General features: G+C 33.9%; 1 protein-coding gene and 1 long non-coding RNA gene across 2 annotated transcripts in view; one reads left to right on the forward strand and one right to left on the reverse strand.

Annotated features, from left to right (window-relative positions):
• Positions 1-20113, forward strand: part of LOC144856010 (uncharacterized) — a 207956-nt gene that overhangs the window by 135051 nt on the left and 52792 nt on the right. The gene's annotated exons all lie outside the window — the stretch shown is intronic.
• On the reverse strand, positions 4-19091 carry LOC144855972 (sodium- and chloride-dependent GABA transporter 1-like). The gene is made up of 13 exons (XM_078713941.1): positions 18704-19091; positions 11032-11163; positions 10190-10397; positions 9581-9713; positions 8246-8380; positions 7119-7222; positions 6383-6507; positions 5862-5974; positions 4873-5004; positions 4357-4459; positions 3810-3910; positions 2813-2980; positions 4-2454 (listed from the first exon to the last, which is right to left on the reverse strand). The coding sequence occupies exons 1-13, from the start codon at positions 18921-18923 to the stop codon at positions 2308-2310; spliced, it is 1821 nt and encodes a 606-aa protein (XP_078570067.1). The 5' UTR covers positions 18924-19091; the 3' UTR covers positions 4-2307.

A 20113-nucleotide genomic window follows, 5' to 3' on the forward strand; every position in this document is an offset into this window, starting at 1 on the left:
CAGTTGAGTGTGTATTTTCATTGTTTTTGTGTAACATTATTAATTGAAACAGAGCCAACATGTACTTTGAAAATGATACAAATGTACTACTGATGGTAGTCATGCAAATAATCAATATCAATTATTCCATTTGGAACCTAAAAACCGAATACCAATCTATACCAATAAAGCCCCTCATGTTCAGACCACTAAAAAATATCAACAAACAAGCTCATTTAGAGGTTGTGTCAAAGGTTTTAAAAGGAAAAGCCCATTGTTTTGAATTTCGATTGATTTTATACTGTTTTAATTTTTTACAATTTGTTAAAAGCAGTTTTCATAACACCGTATTAAAGCCACACAACGAGTTATATAACATTTGCCAGGAATATCACGATGGAAATTTAGATTACAACAATCACATGGGAGAGTTTCGATTGGGAAATTGTTTCAAAATGTTTTTAATTCCGATGGGAAAACTAGAGAAGACGGGAAGGAAGCTGATGATATTATTATTCGGTCATTATTGCAGCCAGGCTAGGTTTCATCTCTGACGACAAAACCCGAATCCCCATATCTATCTTTAAGAAATCACATGCATCTAAATGGTTTACTGTCTAAAATTCAATTCTATATACAATTAAATTATACTAGTACCTTGTAAAATTACTATAAAAGTTTGGATATAGACCAATACACGTGACGACATTATACAACATCGTTACGTCTGTCGAAACCATCGAAGCGGAACCACATCATCTTTTGTGCCCGTCTTAACAAATTGTTACAAAGTTGCCGATGACGAAAATGTTGCACAATTTTGTTTATACTATAACTTTTCTAATGAACGAACAACGTCACATTAAAATCACTCAAGCTATTACGTCATGTATTGCAATTCTATTTAAAACTACCTAACTATAATACGTATAGGCAAATGTAAACCCTGTATTTTTTTTATTACTAGAAATAGATACACAGACAATAAACTTGATTTTCTATGCTAAAAATATGCAGCGAGCATACATCTAGATATTTCTTAAAACTACTAAAATGAATTCTAAAAAATAATTTGATATACTGTAGCCTATATTAAACATATAAGCTTTGAAACAAAATATTATTGTAGAAAATCGTTTCAGTTTCTGAGAAAACTGACGACTTTATGATCAGTGTATATATCATCATTTGTGCGCATTGAAATACTGATATAGGCCTAATTGTACGCACTTTGAGTACGCTGGCGTCACATGTGCCTCTTCGTGGTCACTGACGATAAAGTTGCCAAAGAGAGGGCCACGTGGTTGACCACTGCACCCGACGACGACAACTTAAGCATGGCTATACCGATACCTATACCAATTTCACTTATCTTAATTTAATCACATATACATTTATTCGAGACAATCAGAACGTAAAAGGATAGGCGGCTCATCCAACGAGAAGAGTGTGTATATCATCTCGAATGCAATCTCATTTCCAACCCTGAACTAACTAAAGTTATGCACTCTAGTACATGTATAATATATCTATGGTAATATATTCTAGTATATCTACATCTACCAAAATTCAACCGTCATACACATTTATGATATTATAACACAATAACCTCCATCTTACGTCGTATGTTTAGTAACAAAATGTTATATACGATAAATTGGCTGCCTGTATTATTTAAATTAAATTTTACTACATAATTTTAGTAGGCATGACAATTTTCAGTTTAATTATAAAATTCAACAATGTGTACGAGGTATGTTTTAATATAAATGATTATTAATATGATATGAACCGTATTTTAGTTGATTGATCGTTTTAAAATACTTACTGTTAACATCTACACAGCTATCTAATAAAATGTATTTATATATAAATTTAAAATACAGTGTTATCATTACGATTGTAACCGAGCTCGTGTATAATTAAGCTCTGTCTACACTATAAAACTTTATGTGACAAAAACATATGTGATGTGCCCATATAATATGGACATGATACTATATTTGTACATATCACTTCCATATTTGGGCATATCACATTTTTTTGTCACATAAAGTTTGATAGTGTACACAGAGCTTTAGAACTCGGTCGCAACCACATCCATCTGATTGGAAAATATACACACTATATATAGCATTTCAAATACCGTATGTTGCGCGAACACAACGATAACACCGTAAAAACGTGTCAACATTACCGTAAAAACGCGTCAACATTATGTAACGCGTCAACCATCATGCCGTGCGACATCATGTAGCGCCCGAACACCATGTAGTACCACAATAGTAGGCATAACTTCGGTTTGTTTTTTACATTTTACGATGCGTCTTAAACCTTACATTCGTCCGTGTTGACTACCTCTTGGTATCCCGGGGGTGTGGCGTTGGTATACATGACTTGCCGGTGATCGTCTATCGCAATACCCTTGGCGTAATCTTCTTCAGTCCATTGTGGGGTTATGCAGATCTGAAAGCGCTGATGATCGAATAAAATTATTTTATTGACATAAAGTAGTGTGTTCGGATTCATGCTACCGGTATTGCTCCAGTTATATTGTTATTTGTCATTCAATTTCATTTTATTTAAAATATAAAAACAAACACTCCTTTACAACGTTTACCTACTCATGCTCTGCAATACCGAGACTTTTCTTCACTATCGATATACGATCGTCCTCAAAATACTTCTCTTATTATTAACATTCATCATCATCGTTATAATTGTAATCATTTGTCATTCTAAATCATCGTCGACGTCATCATCGTCATAGTCATTTAAAATCGGCAGTATTATAATTGCACCATCAGCTTGGAAATAAATAAAAATGTCAAACCTCTAGAAGTGTTCCAGGTGTTTTAGCTAAGATATACACCATGTATCCAGGGATACACAGCATAGAGCTAAGCGCTAACATCCAGCCAATAGCATAGCTCCAATCTGGGTATACGTAATCCACGTACGTCAGAGGCGTATACTTAACCAGACTAAATATGAAGACACCCTGTGTAAAAAAAAAGAATGACGTCATCATGTTAGAATATATTTGAATACGCCTCTCAGCCAAACCAAGTGACCAAAACTAAACTTGAATTGGACAATAGGTGGACAAGACATTCGATTTAATATAAACAACACAAACTACAGATGTCGAAATGCTAAATGCCTAATTCGAACATATGGCCTACCAGTCCCTCGCTAACAGGTTTTTAGATCTCAAAACCGGTACCTGGACAGAGGCATGCAGCAAGCGCTATCAAGGGTCTGTTATATTATTATTCATTTTTACAGAGAGTTTTGTTAATTAACGACTTCCTGAGTTTAGCAAATATGCTATTTAGAAATGATTATTTTGCTTTAAGATTTGTCAACATTTAAATTGCAAACATGATTTAGTATTCCGATCACAATGACGTTAAACCTGGCAATTATTACAACGTAAACTAAGTTCTCGTAAGAGCTGTAATTTATGTTTCAAAAACGAATATTTAATTTACTTTTTAATTGCAATTCAATGTGTAACATTTGCGATACAACTATGATAAAGATCGTTTTACAATGCAATCAATTTCCAAAGTGACACAAAAATCAATTATTACGCGAGGCAATTACGATGTTTACGAATTTCCACGATCATTTTTATCATATTTCGAGAGAAAATTCCGATGAGTGTCAAAACAATTAGATCAAACACAGATTTTTTGCAAATTCACGTTCACATTATATAAGAAACACTTTCCGAGAATTCGTTTCAGTATCTTTGCTTAAATCAAGAATTATGATTTTGTTCCAATGCCAAGATGATTGAATAGACCTTTCCAAAGTTTACTTACCGCTGTAATAGCTGGTGTGAATCCCACCCAACATAATTTCCACCAAATGTTCGGCCGAAATCCGATCATTTTTTCAATGTGGGAATAGAAACGTTCCACCCCTGCAAGAACAAAATTAATTCATTAAGACAAATTATAGATATTTAAAAATAAAAGCAAATCATTATAAACAATCTATTTTATTTTTATACACAATTATGTCCCACATGGAATAAAAGGCCGTCTAGTACATAGTATGGAAGAAAGCGTGTACCTTTTGGAAAAAATAATACTCAGTAATTTCATAGAATTTAGGTAGGAGACGATCAACAGTAGGCCTACAATCATGATATAATATTAAGTGAAATCAAGCCCCCTCTGATGGTCAGTTTGTGCAACATTGGTCAATTGAAAATACCATCCACATGTGGTCCGGTCAGAAAAAACAACAACGTTTAGAATTATTTATACAATCTACACTAGTACGGGGTGCCAGGCATCTTTCAATTGCTCGACGCGATGATCAATTGTTTCAAATGGCTCCCCGTAAGATAAACTATTTACTCACCATAAAACCAACTGATGGCAACAGTTTGAAAGAATACCAAGAACAAGAGACTCATGCCACTTGCCGAGTATGTATTAAACAGTTCAAATACGTAAATGCCTCCCTGCAAAGCAACATTATTTAGACTATCATAACAACAACGAGAACACATGAGGGTAAACGTTCGAAAATGTACATTCAGTCAACTCAAAAAGCTTCCGACAACAGCCATTAATGCAATATCAATCAACGCCTTTAAACAATTTAAAATGTGCAAACATTTTTAGGTTACTAAGGGTGGAAAGCAACGCTATCTAGAGATAGTAGGAAAGGCATTTCAGTAAGTTTAATAACAATGCTGAAATATTAGGATGCGGGTTGTTGTGGAAGCGATTCATTTTGAAACGTCAATAACAACATTTCATTTAAAGTATAAATATACATAATATAAAACAATATATTGTCCACTGTTCTATTAGTTAGTTGTGGAAAATAGAAAGTAGTTCTGGCTTTATGTAATTGAACATGTAGGCCTACCTCCGTCACCATACTAAGCCCTATAAGGTACGAAAAGAAACAGACAATAGCGATGAATATTTCCTTGTGTTTCCTCAAGTAACGAGGCCATTCGTCTATACATGCCGTGAAAAAGCCTTCCATAGTACAGAACTAAATTACAAGACAAAAATAAATACTCATGATATTGTTATCACTATCATTATAATCATCAATGAGGGCGGCAGCATTACCGGCGGGAACTTTACCGGCGGCAGCAACATTACCGGAATCAACATTAACTGTAGAAACAATATCGGCAGCAACATTATCGGCAGTAACATTATCGGCAGCAGCATTATCGGCAGCAGCATTACCGGCTGCAACACCGACATTAAGGGTAGCGACATTAAGGGTAGCGGCATTACCGGCAGTAGTAGCATTACCGGCAGCGGCAACATTACCGGCAGCAACAATATTAACGGCAGCAACAGAATTACGAGCAGCAGCTTTACCAGCAGTATCATTACCGGCAGAAACATTATCGTTAATATTATTATTTATCAAAAGCATTCATGATTATCATGTTCTATTGTCATCATTATCAACAATAATTATAAAATGTCTAAATTTGTTTTCTTTAATAGTGATATATAAACAGAAACGTGCGAACACCGTCTAACAACTGTACATGTCGTGTCTAAATTAATGTTGCTATAGCAACTTGTAATATGACAATGTACGCGATTGATTGGTTGTGACACGTGTTGCTTATAGATCCACAGGGGTCAAAGATCATTAAAGTACAGACGCACAACGCCTGGTGGGAGACTCATTACATAATGTATCATTATTTTACAACATATTCAATAATGATCCGAAATTACTAACAATTTGTAATTATGTTTTGTAAAAAGTAGGTCGCTTTATAGCAAGTTAAAATTAGTTTACTACTTATACTTTATTAATATTGGGAAGGAGTTTATCAACAGTTTGACCTATCTTGTTTCTGTTATGTTTGGTTTATTTACCTGACTATCTAAACCCAGCATGAACATCATTGAAAAGAAGAGGCAAGCCCACAGAGGTGAGATTGGCATTTCAGCGACGGCGGAAGGATATGCAACGAAAGCTAAACCTGGACCTGTCCATCAAAGAGGAAAATAAAAAACATTAAACAACACATAATAATCTATGTTTGCCACATTTAAATTATTGCATTACAACTTTCTTTTATGTTTATACAGATCTTTTTTTTTCTTAATTAACAAGTCAAAGGTATCAGAGGTATAGTAATTTGTATCCAATCTGAGTGCCATATGTATGTATTCCTCTTTAAACAAACTAATAATAATTGTTAGTTTCCTAAACCGAAACTCTGGGATAACGTACCAGTTTCCATCAAAACGTGTTTCTTTTAAATCGAAACGTCACCTAGTATAAAGTTATGTATACATTACAGTAATTATTTAATATTTTACTCTTTCTGAAATGATAAGTCTCTAAGTCTCTTTCTCTCTGTAAAATAAAATAAAATGATGGTTAAACTAACCTGACGCAGCTACTTCCGCGACGTCTTTATTCTGGGTATGAGCCATATACCCTATCACGGAGAATATTACAAATCCCGCGAATATACTCGTACCACTATTAACACACGCCACAATCAAGGCATCCCTATAACACAAAATATCAAAATGAATTAAAAAAAAAAACACAACGTTTATTTTTGAGAAGTTAGGTTTAAAGATGTATTGTCCCCCTTGAACAATTTGTTTTGTTGAATATGCCATTTTAATGTCACATAATAGTTATTTACTTTGACCAAAAATTGGATCAGAAAAACAATTATTTACCTGAAAAAAACTTATTTTTTATCTAAAGCAACAAATAGCCAAATTAGCTGCCAGGCAATGGGTTAACTGTTTATTTTTATCATTTTGTAAGTGAAAACATTATTTTTTCGGGGTTTTTTTCTACGGAAGTGATTAACTTTGTTGAAACTACAAAACTGCTTATTCAAAGTCTGATTTTATTCATATTCATTTTTCATGTTTTTGGAAGACAATACATCTTTAAAAAGTACGAGTCAGGAATCATAGGTCTACATGATTTGAACTTCGAACTTTTGAATTGGAAGGAAAGCATTCTCCCACCAAACTCCAACTGTGCAGACATAATTGGGTGTACACAAGGTGTCCTCTTATCATTTTCTTCTAATTAACTTATGTGTTTTCATATATAACGGGAGAAGATTCAAAATATAGGCTACAGTCCAATACACTGACCTGTACACGTTGTTGTGAAATGGATTGTAGCTACCCAATGCTATCAATGAACCTAACCCAATTCCATACGAGAAGAATATTTGAGTAGCGGCATCAATCCAAACCTGAAAGAAACGGTGATATTATTTTAATGTTCATTATAGTTTCAAGATGTAAGGAATTGAAAAAAAAGTTTAATCATGCCAGTCCGAGGAAATTAATATAAACGTAACACGCCAGTCATATTGTTAAACAAATCTATCATGAGGTAATATAGACCGTCTCTCTATAATTGACGAAAAAGTCCGGAAACATGATTGATGAAAAGAGAAAGAAAATAAAAATAAGAAAAGAAAAATAAGAAAAGAATATTTTGATTCTATTTATTAGGCTTACTTAAGACAGGTGAAACTAAAGAACGTTTTTACCAAAACTACACTTCCAGAGATCATTAAAAAATAGTCTTGAATTGCTATTGTTGTTTTACAAATAGTTTCAGATTTAATTTTAACTAAACAACCAACAAACACACAATTTATACTACTATACTGTAACAAATTAACAGTCAATATAGAAAAAGAACAACACTACTAGATGATAGGGAAAGTAATGAAAGATATACCGACGTGAAACAATGATAGTAAAAAAAATGGAGAAATTCGCCATTAAACCTGTCAAGAGGCAGGGAACAGAAGAATATAAAAAATATTATAGTTGCAGCAGAAGAACACTTCAATCAATGCATTGGCATTGGCATAATAAACCTCTCAGCAGAGAGGATAATTAACTGCAGTATAAAACCTCAACGTAAAAAAACCAGCATAACTCCCTGGGGTCACGACGTAATGTTATATTATCAAATTTTACTGCAAGATATATCATTCTACTATAATAAAATAAGTAGGCCTACGGTGGTGTATATTGTTTTGATTGCCACAGTATATTATATATCGAATAGAAAGTATTGCTGTAGAATAGAAAAAGATAGGCACATTAATGAAAGAATTGCCAATGTGAACACAGGTTTGATGATTGTGTGCGCATGTTTATTGTAGTGTCACTGAAAATATACGTGTGTGTAAACTCATACGTTTTTTTAGAAGAAGTGAAAGTGGGATGATATTATGACGTAACTACCAAATGACTACCTCTGATTCTGCAAGTTTTTCAAAATCAGGTTTGATGTAAAAGATAATGCCATCAACAGCACCATCCAGAGTAACACCTCTGATGAACAGAATGAACATCATGACGTAAGGATACGAAGCCGTGAACCACACCACCTGAAAAAATAAATCCTTTCAGTTATTACCTGAAAAAATGAAAGCTTTCAATGGAATTATCCGAATCGATTGGATCATAGTTTTGTGGAAGGCGAATGAAAGCGGACGGCGGCCGGCTGTATTACGATATTTATATGTGTGTGTGGGAATAATAATTTATATGAAACGGATGAATACAAAATTCGCACCTTACAGTGAAGTTAATCAATGCTCCGCTTTGACAACTAACCGGCACCATTATAATACGCAAAATGAACTGAAATCAATCGTATCGTACTTATCACATATACGATGCGTTGATAAATTTCTATCTAACGTTATCATGTCATGTGTACCTGACAACATTTTGATAAAATATAGTTTTCAAAATTGCTAAATTTGAGTAAAGAAGGAAGCTTTACCTCCGACGCTTGTTGCGAACGCTTTTAATTTTGGTGCTTCTCTCTTTTTTTTGTAGATTTTTTGTAAAAAAAAAAATCTTCACTCCCGCTTTTTTTTTGGCTGCTACGGATTTTTATTTGCCTTAGTGAATTGTTTTGATGTTGTTTTGAAATAAAGATAACGAGATATATTAACAATTAGTGGAGGTTTATTCAGCAATTATTATGCGAAATGATTTATGCTGGATAAGACCAACTGTAGAAGGGGTTCCTATTTTGTTTTCGTCTATTGCAATATTTTACAAATTTTAAAGAAATACATACAAACAATTGTGTGTTCAATTGACTTTAATACTATAAAAAAATAATAAATAAAAAATGTCAGACGATTGAATGTCAGATGGACCTATTAAGAACTATTACTATTGTGATATACTATCATGGAGTAAGTTTTTCGAAAGGCGAATTTCTCAAATTGATATGTATTCAAACGTAACAATATCAATGAGTATTACTGCAGTAATTACTAAACACATATTATTATTGAATGAACAATTGTTGTATCATTTACGGTTGAGTGACTCAAATAATATTCTTTAATAAACGCAATATCGTCATGCATGGATGACTGCGCATTTCAGAGTGTTTGTCAGTATCATAATGTTGGTGCCATCCTTGAGAAATAACTAATATAGACCTAGATAAGTGTTTAGTAAAATAAATTGTTGCGTGTTGCGTTTAGGTAGTTATGGTGCGTTTGGCGCATTACGCGGTTGATATGATGTAACCAATCCCTAGAGTACTTAAATAACGTGTCTACCTTTCCTGTCCATTCGACACCTTTCCAGATACAAAAGTAACAGATAATCCAGGACAACATTAAAGTTAGCGAGAGTTGCCATCTTAGCTGGCCAACCTCGTCTATACCTTCTGTCTCTCTTAATATGTACCGTCTACAAAATAACAACAATTACGACATTTTAGTTATGTCCTAAAAACATGGATTTCAGTAAAAAGGTTAACTGTTTTTGCTATTTTTGAAATTTTAATTCTTTAAAAAAAATGATTTGACATATGTCTTGTACTGGCATACATATTTAAGACATTAAACTTAAGTGATTTAATGGTACTTAAGTGATTAATAATTGTACTTCATCCAAGGTTACCATTATTGTTTCAATAAGAGAGTAACAAGTAGTTTCACTTTTGATGATATACATGTATACGTCACTTCTTTTAGGTCAACTACTCCCCAAACTTGCTCGCGGTGGAGCAAGGGTAGTTTAGAATTACCTGGGAACGAGGTCAACCCTGAATGTCAAATAAAAGATTTGGAACAGCGTGTGCTAATATTGTGCGAGGTGCAATGGCAATTTGGGCTTTTAAATAATCAATAATATGAAATACTTGAATATGGAAAGTTACTAACTTCCAGAATTCCATAGTTGTTGAAACACTACTGTTATCAACATATGTATAATTTGTTGTACAATTGGGCGTATTCCACCAGTTGTCGCAACCGTCCCACGGCAAGGTGGCGCTAAAGGAGTAGAAAAGATATAGCAACGCCCAGGCTATGATGATGACGTAGTACACATTTAATAAAAATGACATCACTACAGCAGCAAGACCAACACCTGTAAACAAATGTACCATGTATTAAGCTCTGTCTAACGATCAAAAAAATGTGATGCGCCCAAATATGGTAATGATATGACGTCATCGTTTCCATATATGGGCACATGACATTAGTTTGGTAGTGTAGACAGAGCTTAAGATAAATGTTAGTATTTGGCGGTATTTATGTTTCAAACGTTTTCATTAAACGTTTAAGATATCAAAATTCATAGTAATTTTCGAACACTTACACAAAATCAAGTTTCTTCACGTAATAGACCAGAATGTTTTATTAAATCACAATAAATGTATAGTATTTACTTAATTTTGAAAATCTTAGAGAGTAATTGTTATTGAAAAAAATGGATAGAATTGTTTTTTAAATCACTAGAACTCCCATCGTTAGTTAGTTGTGCACATTCTTTGTGTGATATTACACAAATAAAAAAACATGTACACATCATACACAATTATTGATTTATGTTGTATCAATATTATGAGCCAGAACAGTTTAATATAAGTGTGATTTAAATATTGTATGACGTCAATGAATTCCCAAGTCTCTAATATTTTCTAAGATTACTCGCAATTAAGTATCTTTATTACAGAAGTTTATAGAAAAATCGTATCAGCGTGTAAAATATGGTCATATACCTTTGAAAAGGGGGCATATTTTCCAAACACCGAGTCCACCAATACTCAGCATCTGTCCTATTGCTGTTTCGAAGAAAAATAGAGGTATACCAGCAAACACCAAGGTCAACAGGTAGGGAATGAGAAACGCACCTGAAAATAAATTATTTTTAAAATGGTTATTGAGACTCTCTTAAATCGGGATCAAAATTGATTGAAATTTGCTTTTTAGCGCATGCGCATATAATCTCACCTTACCGTACCTTACGACGTTGATTTGCACCCATTAGACATTAGAACATATTTATTAAGGTACATCAATGTGTATGGATTCAGACACATTATAAAGTATAATAGCCTTAGCATTAAATGTTAGTGCAGCTTTAGGGTGTGCAGCTTTAGGGTGTCCCCTTTGATCTTTGCTTCAACACTAAATGCTCCCATTCCCCCATGCCACCCGCTAGACTACTGGACTAGAACGTCTAATAGTACATAATTATCATTGATTTAAGCATTACCAGGATTTATCAAATAAAATGTATTTCTACAGCGAACCGTTTGCTTCTCATTTCAAAATAACCTTAATTTCTGAAAGAGGATCTAATTATAGAAATGTATCGACATGTTTCTCTCACTATTGTTAATATATTATTTTACCTATCCAAAAATAACTGAAAAAACACTTGAGATAGAGTTCTCTAACTTTCTTTCAATCGTGGCATGTCATTCATATTTTACTTTTAAATACTTCAACCAACATTGCCTGAAAACTATATACTTTTGCGATTATCGAAGAAGAAATTACGGTATAGATTTATTATTTTAAGAATTAGAGCAAAATAATTGTTTGTTTCTAAGCAAATAGTAAATACCTGAGGAATTGGACCAGAAACGTCAATATCCTAAGGCAATCTTTACACTAGAACTTTGTAAAAGGTGTTAGAATAAACTTGCAAATTGAAAACATGTTGCATATTTTACATTTCTAGAAATTATTTAAGTTATTAATGCTACTATTACAGTATTAATACAGTGTCTTTTAAAAAGCTAAAGATAGAATATTAATGACATCACGATTCACGCGCGCGTTCGAATTATGATATAAAGGTACATTCCACGCGTGCGTCGATTTCATGTTGATATGTCGGACATGGCTCAATGCACATTTGAAAAATGTTTCAATTAATATGTCAACCAATATAGAGAGTTAAAGAAACGGTTTCTGAAAATAAATATATCTGTCTGATGTAATTGGATTGATATTTTGAAATAATTTATACCGGTTGTTATTAATTAATTGTCATAATTGTAGCAATTAAACTTAATTTGATTCAAACATGGTATAGATAATGCGGTACTAATATAAATACAAATATATTAATCATAATTGATAAATTAAACTTTCCATAATGATACATGGTCACATACAATGTATATACATAAATAAGCAAATGATATGAATAATTGAGGCAGCTAAAACAAACATTGTATTTCAAACAATGCGTACACAATACAGTAAAATGTATTTATTGATATTCATAATTTAGGCAGTTAAATCAAATTTTTTTAGAATATGAGAACCGTACTGTCACGTCACAAAAACATAATGTGTGCACAAATCAGAAGATGTAAATATCAAATGTTCATAATGGAAGAACAACATCGAATTTCTATAGAAAATGAAAACACACACAGTCACAAACAATAGAAGTATAAACGTTAGGTAATTTCAAACGACAACATATTCTCAAATTACAATAATTACGAAGGCCAAGGCCAGTCTATCTGCCAGTTTTCATTTCATAATTCAAGTTTACATTTTCAATCTCAAAACAAACTAAATTATTTTGACTATAACAGCAATGTAGCTTCTAGATTATGTGTACTTAAACGAAATTTATATTTCATTCAATAATTATTTCTTGGTGAACAAAATCAAATCAACGTTAGTTCTATTTGACTGTTTTTTTATGATTATTTGCTAATTTACTTACATCTTGAGTTTAAATTAATGGTTTTGAGAGCAATCTCACCGGATTACGTAATAGTATAGTTCATTTAAATTCTATTTTCAATTTATTTCCACGGATTATCTTATCTTTGACATAATTCCACTATTTGCGCAAAAAGAACTGAAATCGAACAGATCTATTTAAATCAAAAGATAAGACAGCGTAAAAATAGTTATAGTGACTCCAACTGTATGGAATTGCAATAGAATATGAGTCGCTATTATAAATTGATTGTAAGTTATTTTCTTTAGAGCAGGTGTTTGTGTCGAGGAACAGAAAATTACATGAATGTAATTTGTTAGAGGGTGAGTATAGATGTCACCTGAGACACAATTTCATCAAGCTATTATTGAAAAGACTTGCAACAACACCAGCCGCTAGCCAACGTGTTGACACCACTGAGGCACTACTCACAGTGTGGCAGTATTATGAATGAGCCTGGCCACTGCTTTACTACGCAACACTAAGCTTGCTTGGGCCCTTGCACGCACGCAATGGCATACGTGCAGGCGCAAGCGAGTTAACCAATGACAAGAGACAGTTCGAATATTCTATCGCTTGTGATTGGTCAAATATTAGTTGTGCGTTACTCTTACGTTACTGTGTTGCGTTTATAGTGGGAACCAAACATAGTGTAACACGTTGGAGACACGCAACGCAACGCAATACATATTTCTTCATTTTTCAAAACTAAATAACCGTAGGCCTCCAGTTCAGTGTAGGCTTTATTGGGGGGGGGGGGGGGGCATTGGCTCCCTGGAACCACGATTTAGGATTAGGTTGGGCCGTACTTAAAATCAACATGACGTTTGCATCATTGAGGTAATGCAGAAAACATTGTTACTCCATATACCATCATCACGACTCGTCTGGGACGTACCGACACAACTCGTCAACCATTTTGAAGGCCCATATCGTATGAGCATCATCACAGTGTGGGAAGGAAGACTGTTAACATTCCTTTGAATTATGAGAACCAACTTCAATATAATAATTGGGTTTGCAGCTGCCAGTCAAAACAATAACCTTTTCACGTAAATGCAAAAGTACTACAGTAAAACACGTCACTGGATTCGTAAGGATAGGAAGATAAGGATATCATAGACACGAGGGAACATGTTTGCACTATGGAGCTATTGCCCGCGCAAAGCATTTGCTATGAGATACCAGGTATAAAAACCCAATGAGTTGTGTACATGATGAGAGACAACCCACACAATATATATGCCTTTGTTATACACAAAGAATACTAAGAAATTGCATCTAAATTTTAAATAATTTGCAATGCAATTAAAAAGCAATGCATTTTTTTTTAAAGAACAAACGAATAACGCTACAGATAATAGGTATAGCCTTTCTGGATACGACTTTGAATATTATTAATTATAGTAATGAATAGTAAAGTAATATAATTCGTATAAAATAAATATTTCTAAAATCCGATTAGTTTCCAAGGGGAACGGAAATCAATTTTCTAACAAAGATAATTAATAACCAGAAAAAACTAATGATGCCAGAGAATGTAATCACGGCAAAATGATCCATTCGCTTTAGCAGCATTTTCTTATTTTTCTTCAAACAACATAAAATGCTTCGCAATTGTCATCATATCACGTGGTAAAAAACATCGTTAAGTTTTCAATCACACCGTTGGGGAATAAGAACGTTTAAAGTTTTACGCGTAATCTGCAGATAATCGTTTTTCTTTCACCCGAAACTAACAAAAATTAGATTGCATTCTGCGAATCTGAAACACCTAAAGAAGCATAAACAATTAATCAGCGGAATTTTGAGAAATGTCCTAAAAATCGTATTATAACTTCGTTTACAACAAGCGAGAGCGTGATGTGAGGTATGCGTTTACTTAAAGCTTGGTTACCATTAGAGACGCAACGCAATGACGTAGACGTAACGCAAGCGTGTTAACCAATCACAACCGACAAAAAAACAAAAAAACACCCACCACAAAACTCATCTGAAGGTTGTTTCGTAAGACATAAAAAGAGATTCATAGCGGTATTATAAAACCTTACTATCCTCCTGATATTGAACTTGGGTCATTAGTTATTCCTTAACGAGGTTTTAATAGCTGTCTCGGGGCGCATTCAAAGGCCAGAGTTAACCCGGAAAAGTGGCAAGGTACGTACATTTGGGGACTTTCAAATATTGACCTTTCAGATATAAACAAATAGTTGTATGTGAATACCCTACAAATCCTGCTACTGTCACGGTCCATAGAAGCTAGGCCTTCTACCAGTTTCTATACACTAGTCTTCACACTCAAGTAGGCCGGTAGGCCGGGTAGATAATTAGTTAAATAGATAGCCCTAGGAAACAATGACCCCAAGTTAATAGACATTCCATAGTGGGCATACCAGTGATTAAGGTTCGAAATATTGATGCAAGTAATGTTTTACATAACGCAAGGAACCACCATCTTCATCAATGCATTATCACCATCTTCCTTCATCATCTCCATATCACCTTTGTCATCATCATTTTTGTCATCATCACTTTCGTCATCATCACACCATCTTCAGTCGTCACAAATAAACACCATCACCACCACCATCGTATCACTACATCACCTTTTACCACCATTATCATTATCTTTGGTGTCATCACTTTCGTGTTTTGACTTATTTTATTGTTTATTGTTTTATACAGTATTTCTTTTTATGTATTTCTGCATATTTGTATTGTAGGGGCCCTCATGAGACAAGCTATTGCTTCTAGTGAGGGCCCCAGTTGTTGTTATAATAACTGAATAAATGTGTATGAATGAATGGATCACACCATCTTCGGCATCACTATTTTTGTAACTACCATCTTTTATCACAATCTCCTTTACCAGTTTCTCTTTTCATCATCATCACCAACCAAACCCCATTTTCAAAAACCATCAGGATACGATAAAATATAGTGTACCGTTTTCTCCATAAAATCAAATTGATTACAATCAAGTAGGAGTAACACTAATAGATTTTTAGATTTCTAAAAAAGAAAGGCAAGTCTTAGGAGAGTGTAATGATGCGTACATACACCGGGACAACGACCAGCCACAAAGTCATCCAATACAAAAGATTCAGCTACAATCGCCACTAATGTTTTCTTTCAAAATATTTATATGGAAAGGTATTAAAGCGTGTATAATGGAATGAGTGTTTTGTCGCGAGTGTTTGGGGCTATAGCGCTATCACATAACAATTACGCACTGCATACTTGACGCGTTGGCAAATTCGTTCATAACGGATTGTTTACCTTAGATAAAACTTACCACTGTGCTGCATAGTCAGCAAAGGATAATTCCTTTATATCGTAAGTTTGTTTTATCCGCGGGCACCAACATGCCCTAAAGTTTTTAAGAACGCGACTGGTGTCAAAAAAGTACACCAATGTTGGGTAATATTTGTTATCTATAGTTGTATCTGCAATAATTATTTTTTTAACGAAATAATTCAACTGGTTTCTACTTAAGGCTTAATGTCTTTAAAAAAAAAACGTCGCCAAAAGTGAGTTAAAAACTTGCGCGCGCAATTTATAACTAGGATTTATTATTTTATTGCAGACTAATTCATATTACCGAGTTGCCTGTTTTTTAATCTAAAGTATTTGCTCTACTAAATCATATATTTTCCACTTGATGAAATATATAAATCCTAACAGAGCTAATTGTCAGTTAATTAATTTTGTCAGTAACTCGTAACACAAAGTGCACGCGCTAACAAGCAATGGCATTTTCATCAAAGTTTGTACGCAGCAAGCCGTTCCATTTTAATATACGTGTTTTGTTGTGTATTTGGCGTCTGTTTGTGATGTCGATAACGATTTAGTACAGAAACGAACAATTTTAACTTCAACAAGATTATAAATCCACCTGTTCCTCATGACTCCTTTCAATATAAACATTATTTCATAAAATGAAAAAATCATCCGAACATTGTGGGCCAATGAAATGACAGGCCTGATCTTATTGTTAAATGTGTTCAAGTCCATGGAGAACGGGCAGACAAAGGATAATGACAAAAACAGGAAACTTGGATGCAGCTATTGATATCCTTTACTGGATTTTAACCTTTTATACTTTTAATTTTGCTTTTCCCTGGGTAATACTTTGGTTATTTTGCCCCGTTTCGTACACACTGGGGGACTGGTTCCCCATTTGAGGTCACAACACAATGCACATGCAAATAATGTGCAAACAAAATTGACGTTGCATGAATGGATGTGTTGACTTAACATCTGTTAATGTTGTAACAAAACCAAACATTCTATGCCTGAAACTGCTAAAACTATTAAATGCCTGTGATTTTCAGGTGTTAAATTTTAATACGCTAGAGTCAGGGACAATTGATACCAATCTATTTAACAGGCAATCACGCATCCCTACACCGGCATTTACGAAACCTCTAATCACATCAAATACGCACATGATGGTGCGCAGCTACTAAAAGGTGCATGCCGGTATAATGGCGTGATTTCTAAACTAGGGGTGGTGTCTGTGCGATTACCTACCGGTAGTCAATTACTAAGAGGTGATGGAACGATAGTCAACCATTATATCGATTACTATAGTACACCTCATCGATTATTGGTGGACAGCAATTTTGTCCCTGTTTTGAATACAGCTCGAGAATTGGTAATTTCAGACTAGATTTCTGCAGACATCCTTTTAATTAAGGAGTGTACACAATAATTTTGCATGAGAATCAACTATTATTATAAACAACTTAATGATGAAAACAAAGGATCTAAGATGTTCTAGTCGTATTAACAAGGCCTGAAGCTAATAATGACGAGAAAGGCTAATGTGTTCCATTACAATCAAAAGTGGACACGTATGTTGAATAATAATGCTTAGATGTAGGTCACTAAAGCCTAATCTTTGTACAATCATTGGCAAGCAGTTCGATCATACAGACCTATTTATAACATTATGTTATCTTTATATAAAAACGTACGTACTGAATTCACTCAGGGTTAAATTAAAGAGATTTTAAATGTTATGTACGCATGTAATGAAAGAAACAGCTCTAGGCAATAATGCGATAAAATTACATAATGCATGGTGTAGTACATGTGCTTATGTTATTTATACTTATGGTGGCACCTTAGTTTAGTCTCGCATATAAGACACACAAGTATAGAAAATGATAAAATATCACGAGTATCAGTACGCGCGCGTAAAAATGTGCGTGATTTCATGATTTGATTAAAGCTGCGATTAGTTTCGAGAATACATTTTCTGCTCCTGAAAATTAAAATTAAATCTCATAAAGAATGAGTGATAAACTATAAGCTTGTCACGTTAACAATATAAATGACATTGTGAAATAATTCCTCTTAAATGTGACATTAAAAGAATAGAGTTTGACTTAAATTGTAATGCATTATCGCTAACAGGCGATAAGAAACAATAATCGAGTGCATTTATCATTGCACCAAGACATTTTTTCCCCTCAAAACATTTGTGTACTTACAATTGTTGACATTAATGGACTTTTAACGATAATGTATATTACAACGCTAAAGTAATTTATTTGCGCCGCAAGTCCTTATACTAAAACAAGAAAAATTATATAACTTAACATCAGGAATATCGGAGTGCATACAAGTAAATTACAAATCACAATAATATGCAGATATATTCTTATTATAAATAATAATATAAACAGACTTACCGCCTCCATTTTTGTAGCAAAGATACGGGAATCTCCAAACATTACCCATACCAATAGCAAAGCCAATACAGGCCAACAAAAAATCAAATCTTCCAGTCCAATTCCCACGCTCAGGAATATGGTCCACATCTTTAATATTCGAGCCATCTCCATTAGGTCTAGGATCTTCAGCTTTTTTAGAAGAATCTCTCAAAGATAAACTTTCTTCTTTATTTTCCATTTTGCTGTTTTCGTTGCTACTCGTATAAGAATCCTAAATCCCAGAGCACGTTAACCGACCTATAGTTCCCAACAAGCAACTGTTTGCCGTCCGTCCGCCTCACATCGACAGATTTTCAAATTATGTACCGCCCCTGGAAGGAATGCCGTGATTGCAAGCAGGTTGCCAACTCAAACACTACGGCTGCTCACTCGTGTTTTAATCGTAGCTAACACTGCTCGCTCAGCCGTTTGCATTCAAACATGTAACACAATAGGTATCAGAATCAGAATTGTGCTTGACAATATTATATTATAGTACTTTAATGAAAATTGTATATTAAATTACAAACTGCTATACAATCAGTTGACTGTTACTAATATTGTGTGTGTGCTTGAACAAACATGGGGTTTGTTCCCTAACTGATTAGAAGAGAGGGGAAAGGAGAACTGTTTATAAGCTTTTTTTAAAACATTTATTTTATATTCTAAAATTGTATCCGAAATTCGAATATAAGAGGGGTTTTTTCCTTCTGAATCAGGTCTATAAAATGCTTATGTCAACACTTTCCGGTCTTTAAAGTCTTCATTGTTTAACTAGTGTGAACAACAAACATCGTGGCCCACTTCAAAAGATAAAGCATCCCATGCTTCTGTAAGCATCTTTAATAATGTACTCGGTTTATATCAACTTCTTCGAGTTTTTTCTTACAAAGCAAATATGCAAGCTTCATAAGTAAGCAAAGGAGTATCTGTCAATTTTAAGACATGTATACTTGACGCATGCTTACACAAACTAATTCATCAACGTTCAAACGCGTTCGTAAAACAATTTCATCGGTATTTAAACGCCCGTGTACACAGCCATTTTAATTTTATCAGCCTTTAAACGCGCGCGTACAAAACTATTCTCATCAGCGGTTAAACGAGCGCGTACAACCCATTCTTATCAACATGTACACGCGCGCGTACCAAACCATTCTCATCAGCGTTTAAACGAGCGCGTAAAAAACATTCTCATCAACATTTACACGCGCGCGTACAAAATCATTAGCAACGTTTAAACGCGCGCGTACAAAACAGAACATTAAAATGCAAAATATAAGCGTAGTATATCAATATCCGTAATCACACGAGTTGATAATAATTTCTTGCAAAAAAACACCTGGAAATAATCGCTCCAATAACAATGAAAATTTAAACGGAAAGAGT

Source organism: Antedon bifida, chromosome 11, assembly GCF_963402885.1.
Source record: "Antedon bifida chromosome 11, ecAntBifi1.1, whole genome shotgun sequence".
In the NCBI taxonomy this organism is placed as follows: domain Eukaryota; kingdom Metazoa; phylum Echinodermata; class Crinoidea; order Comatulida; family Antedonidae; genus Antedon; species Antedon bifida.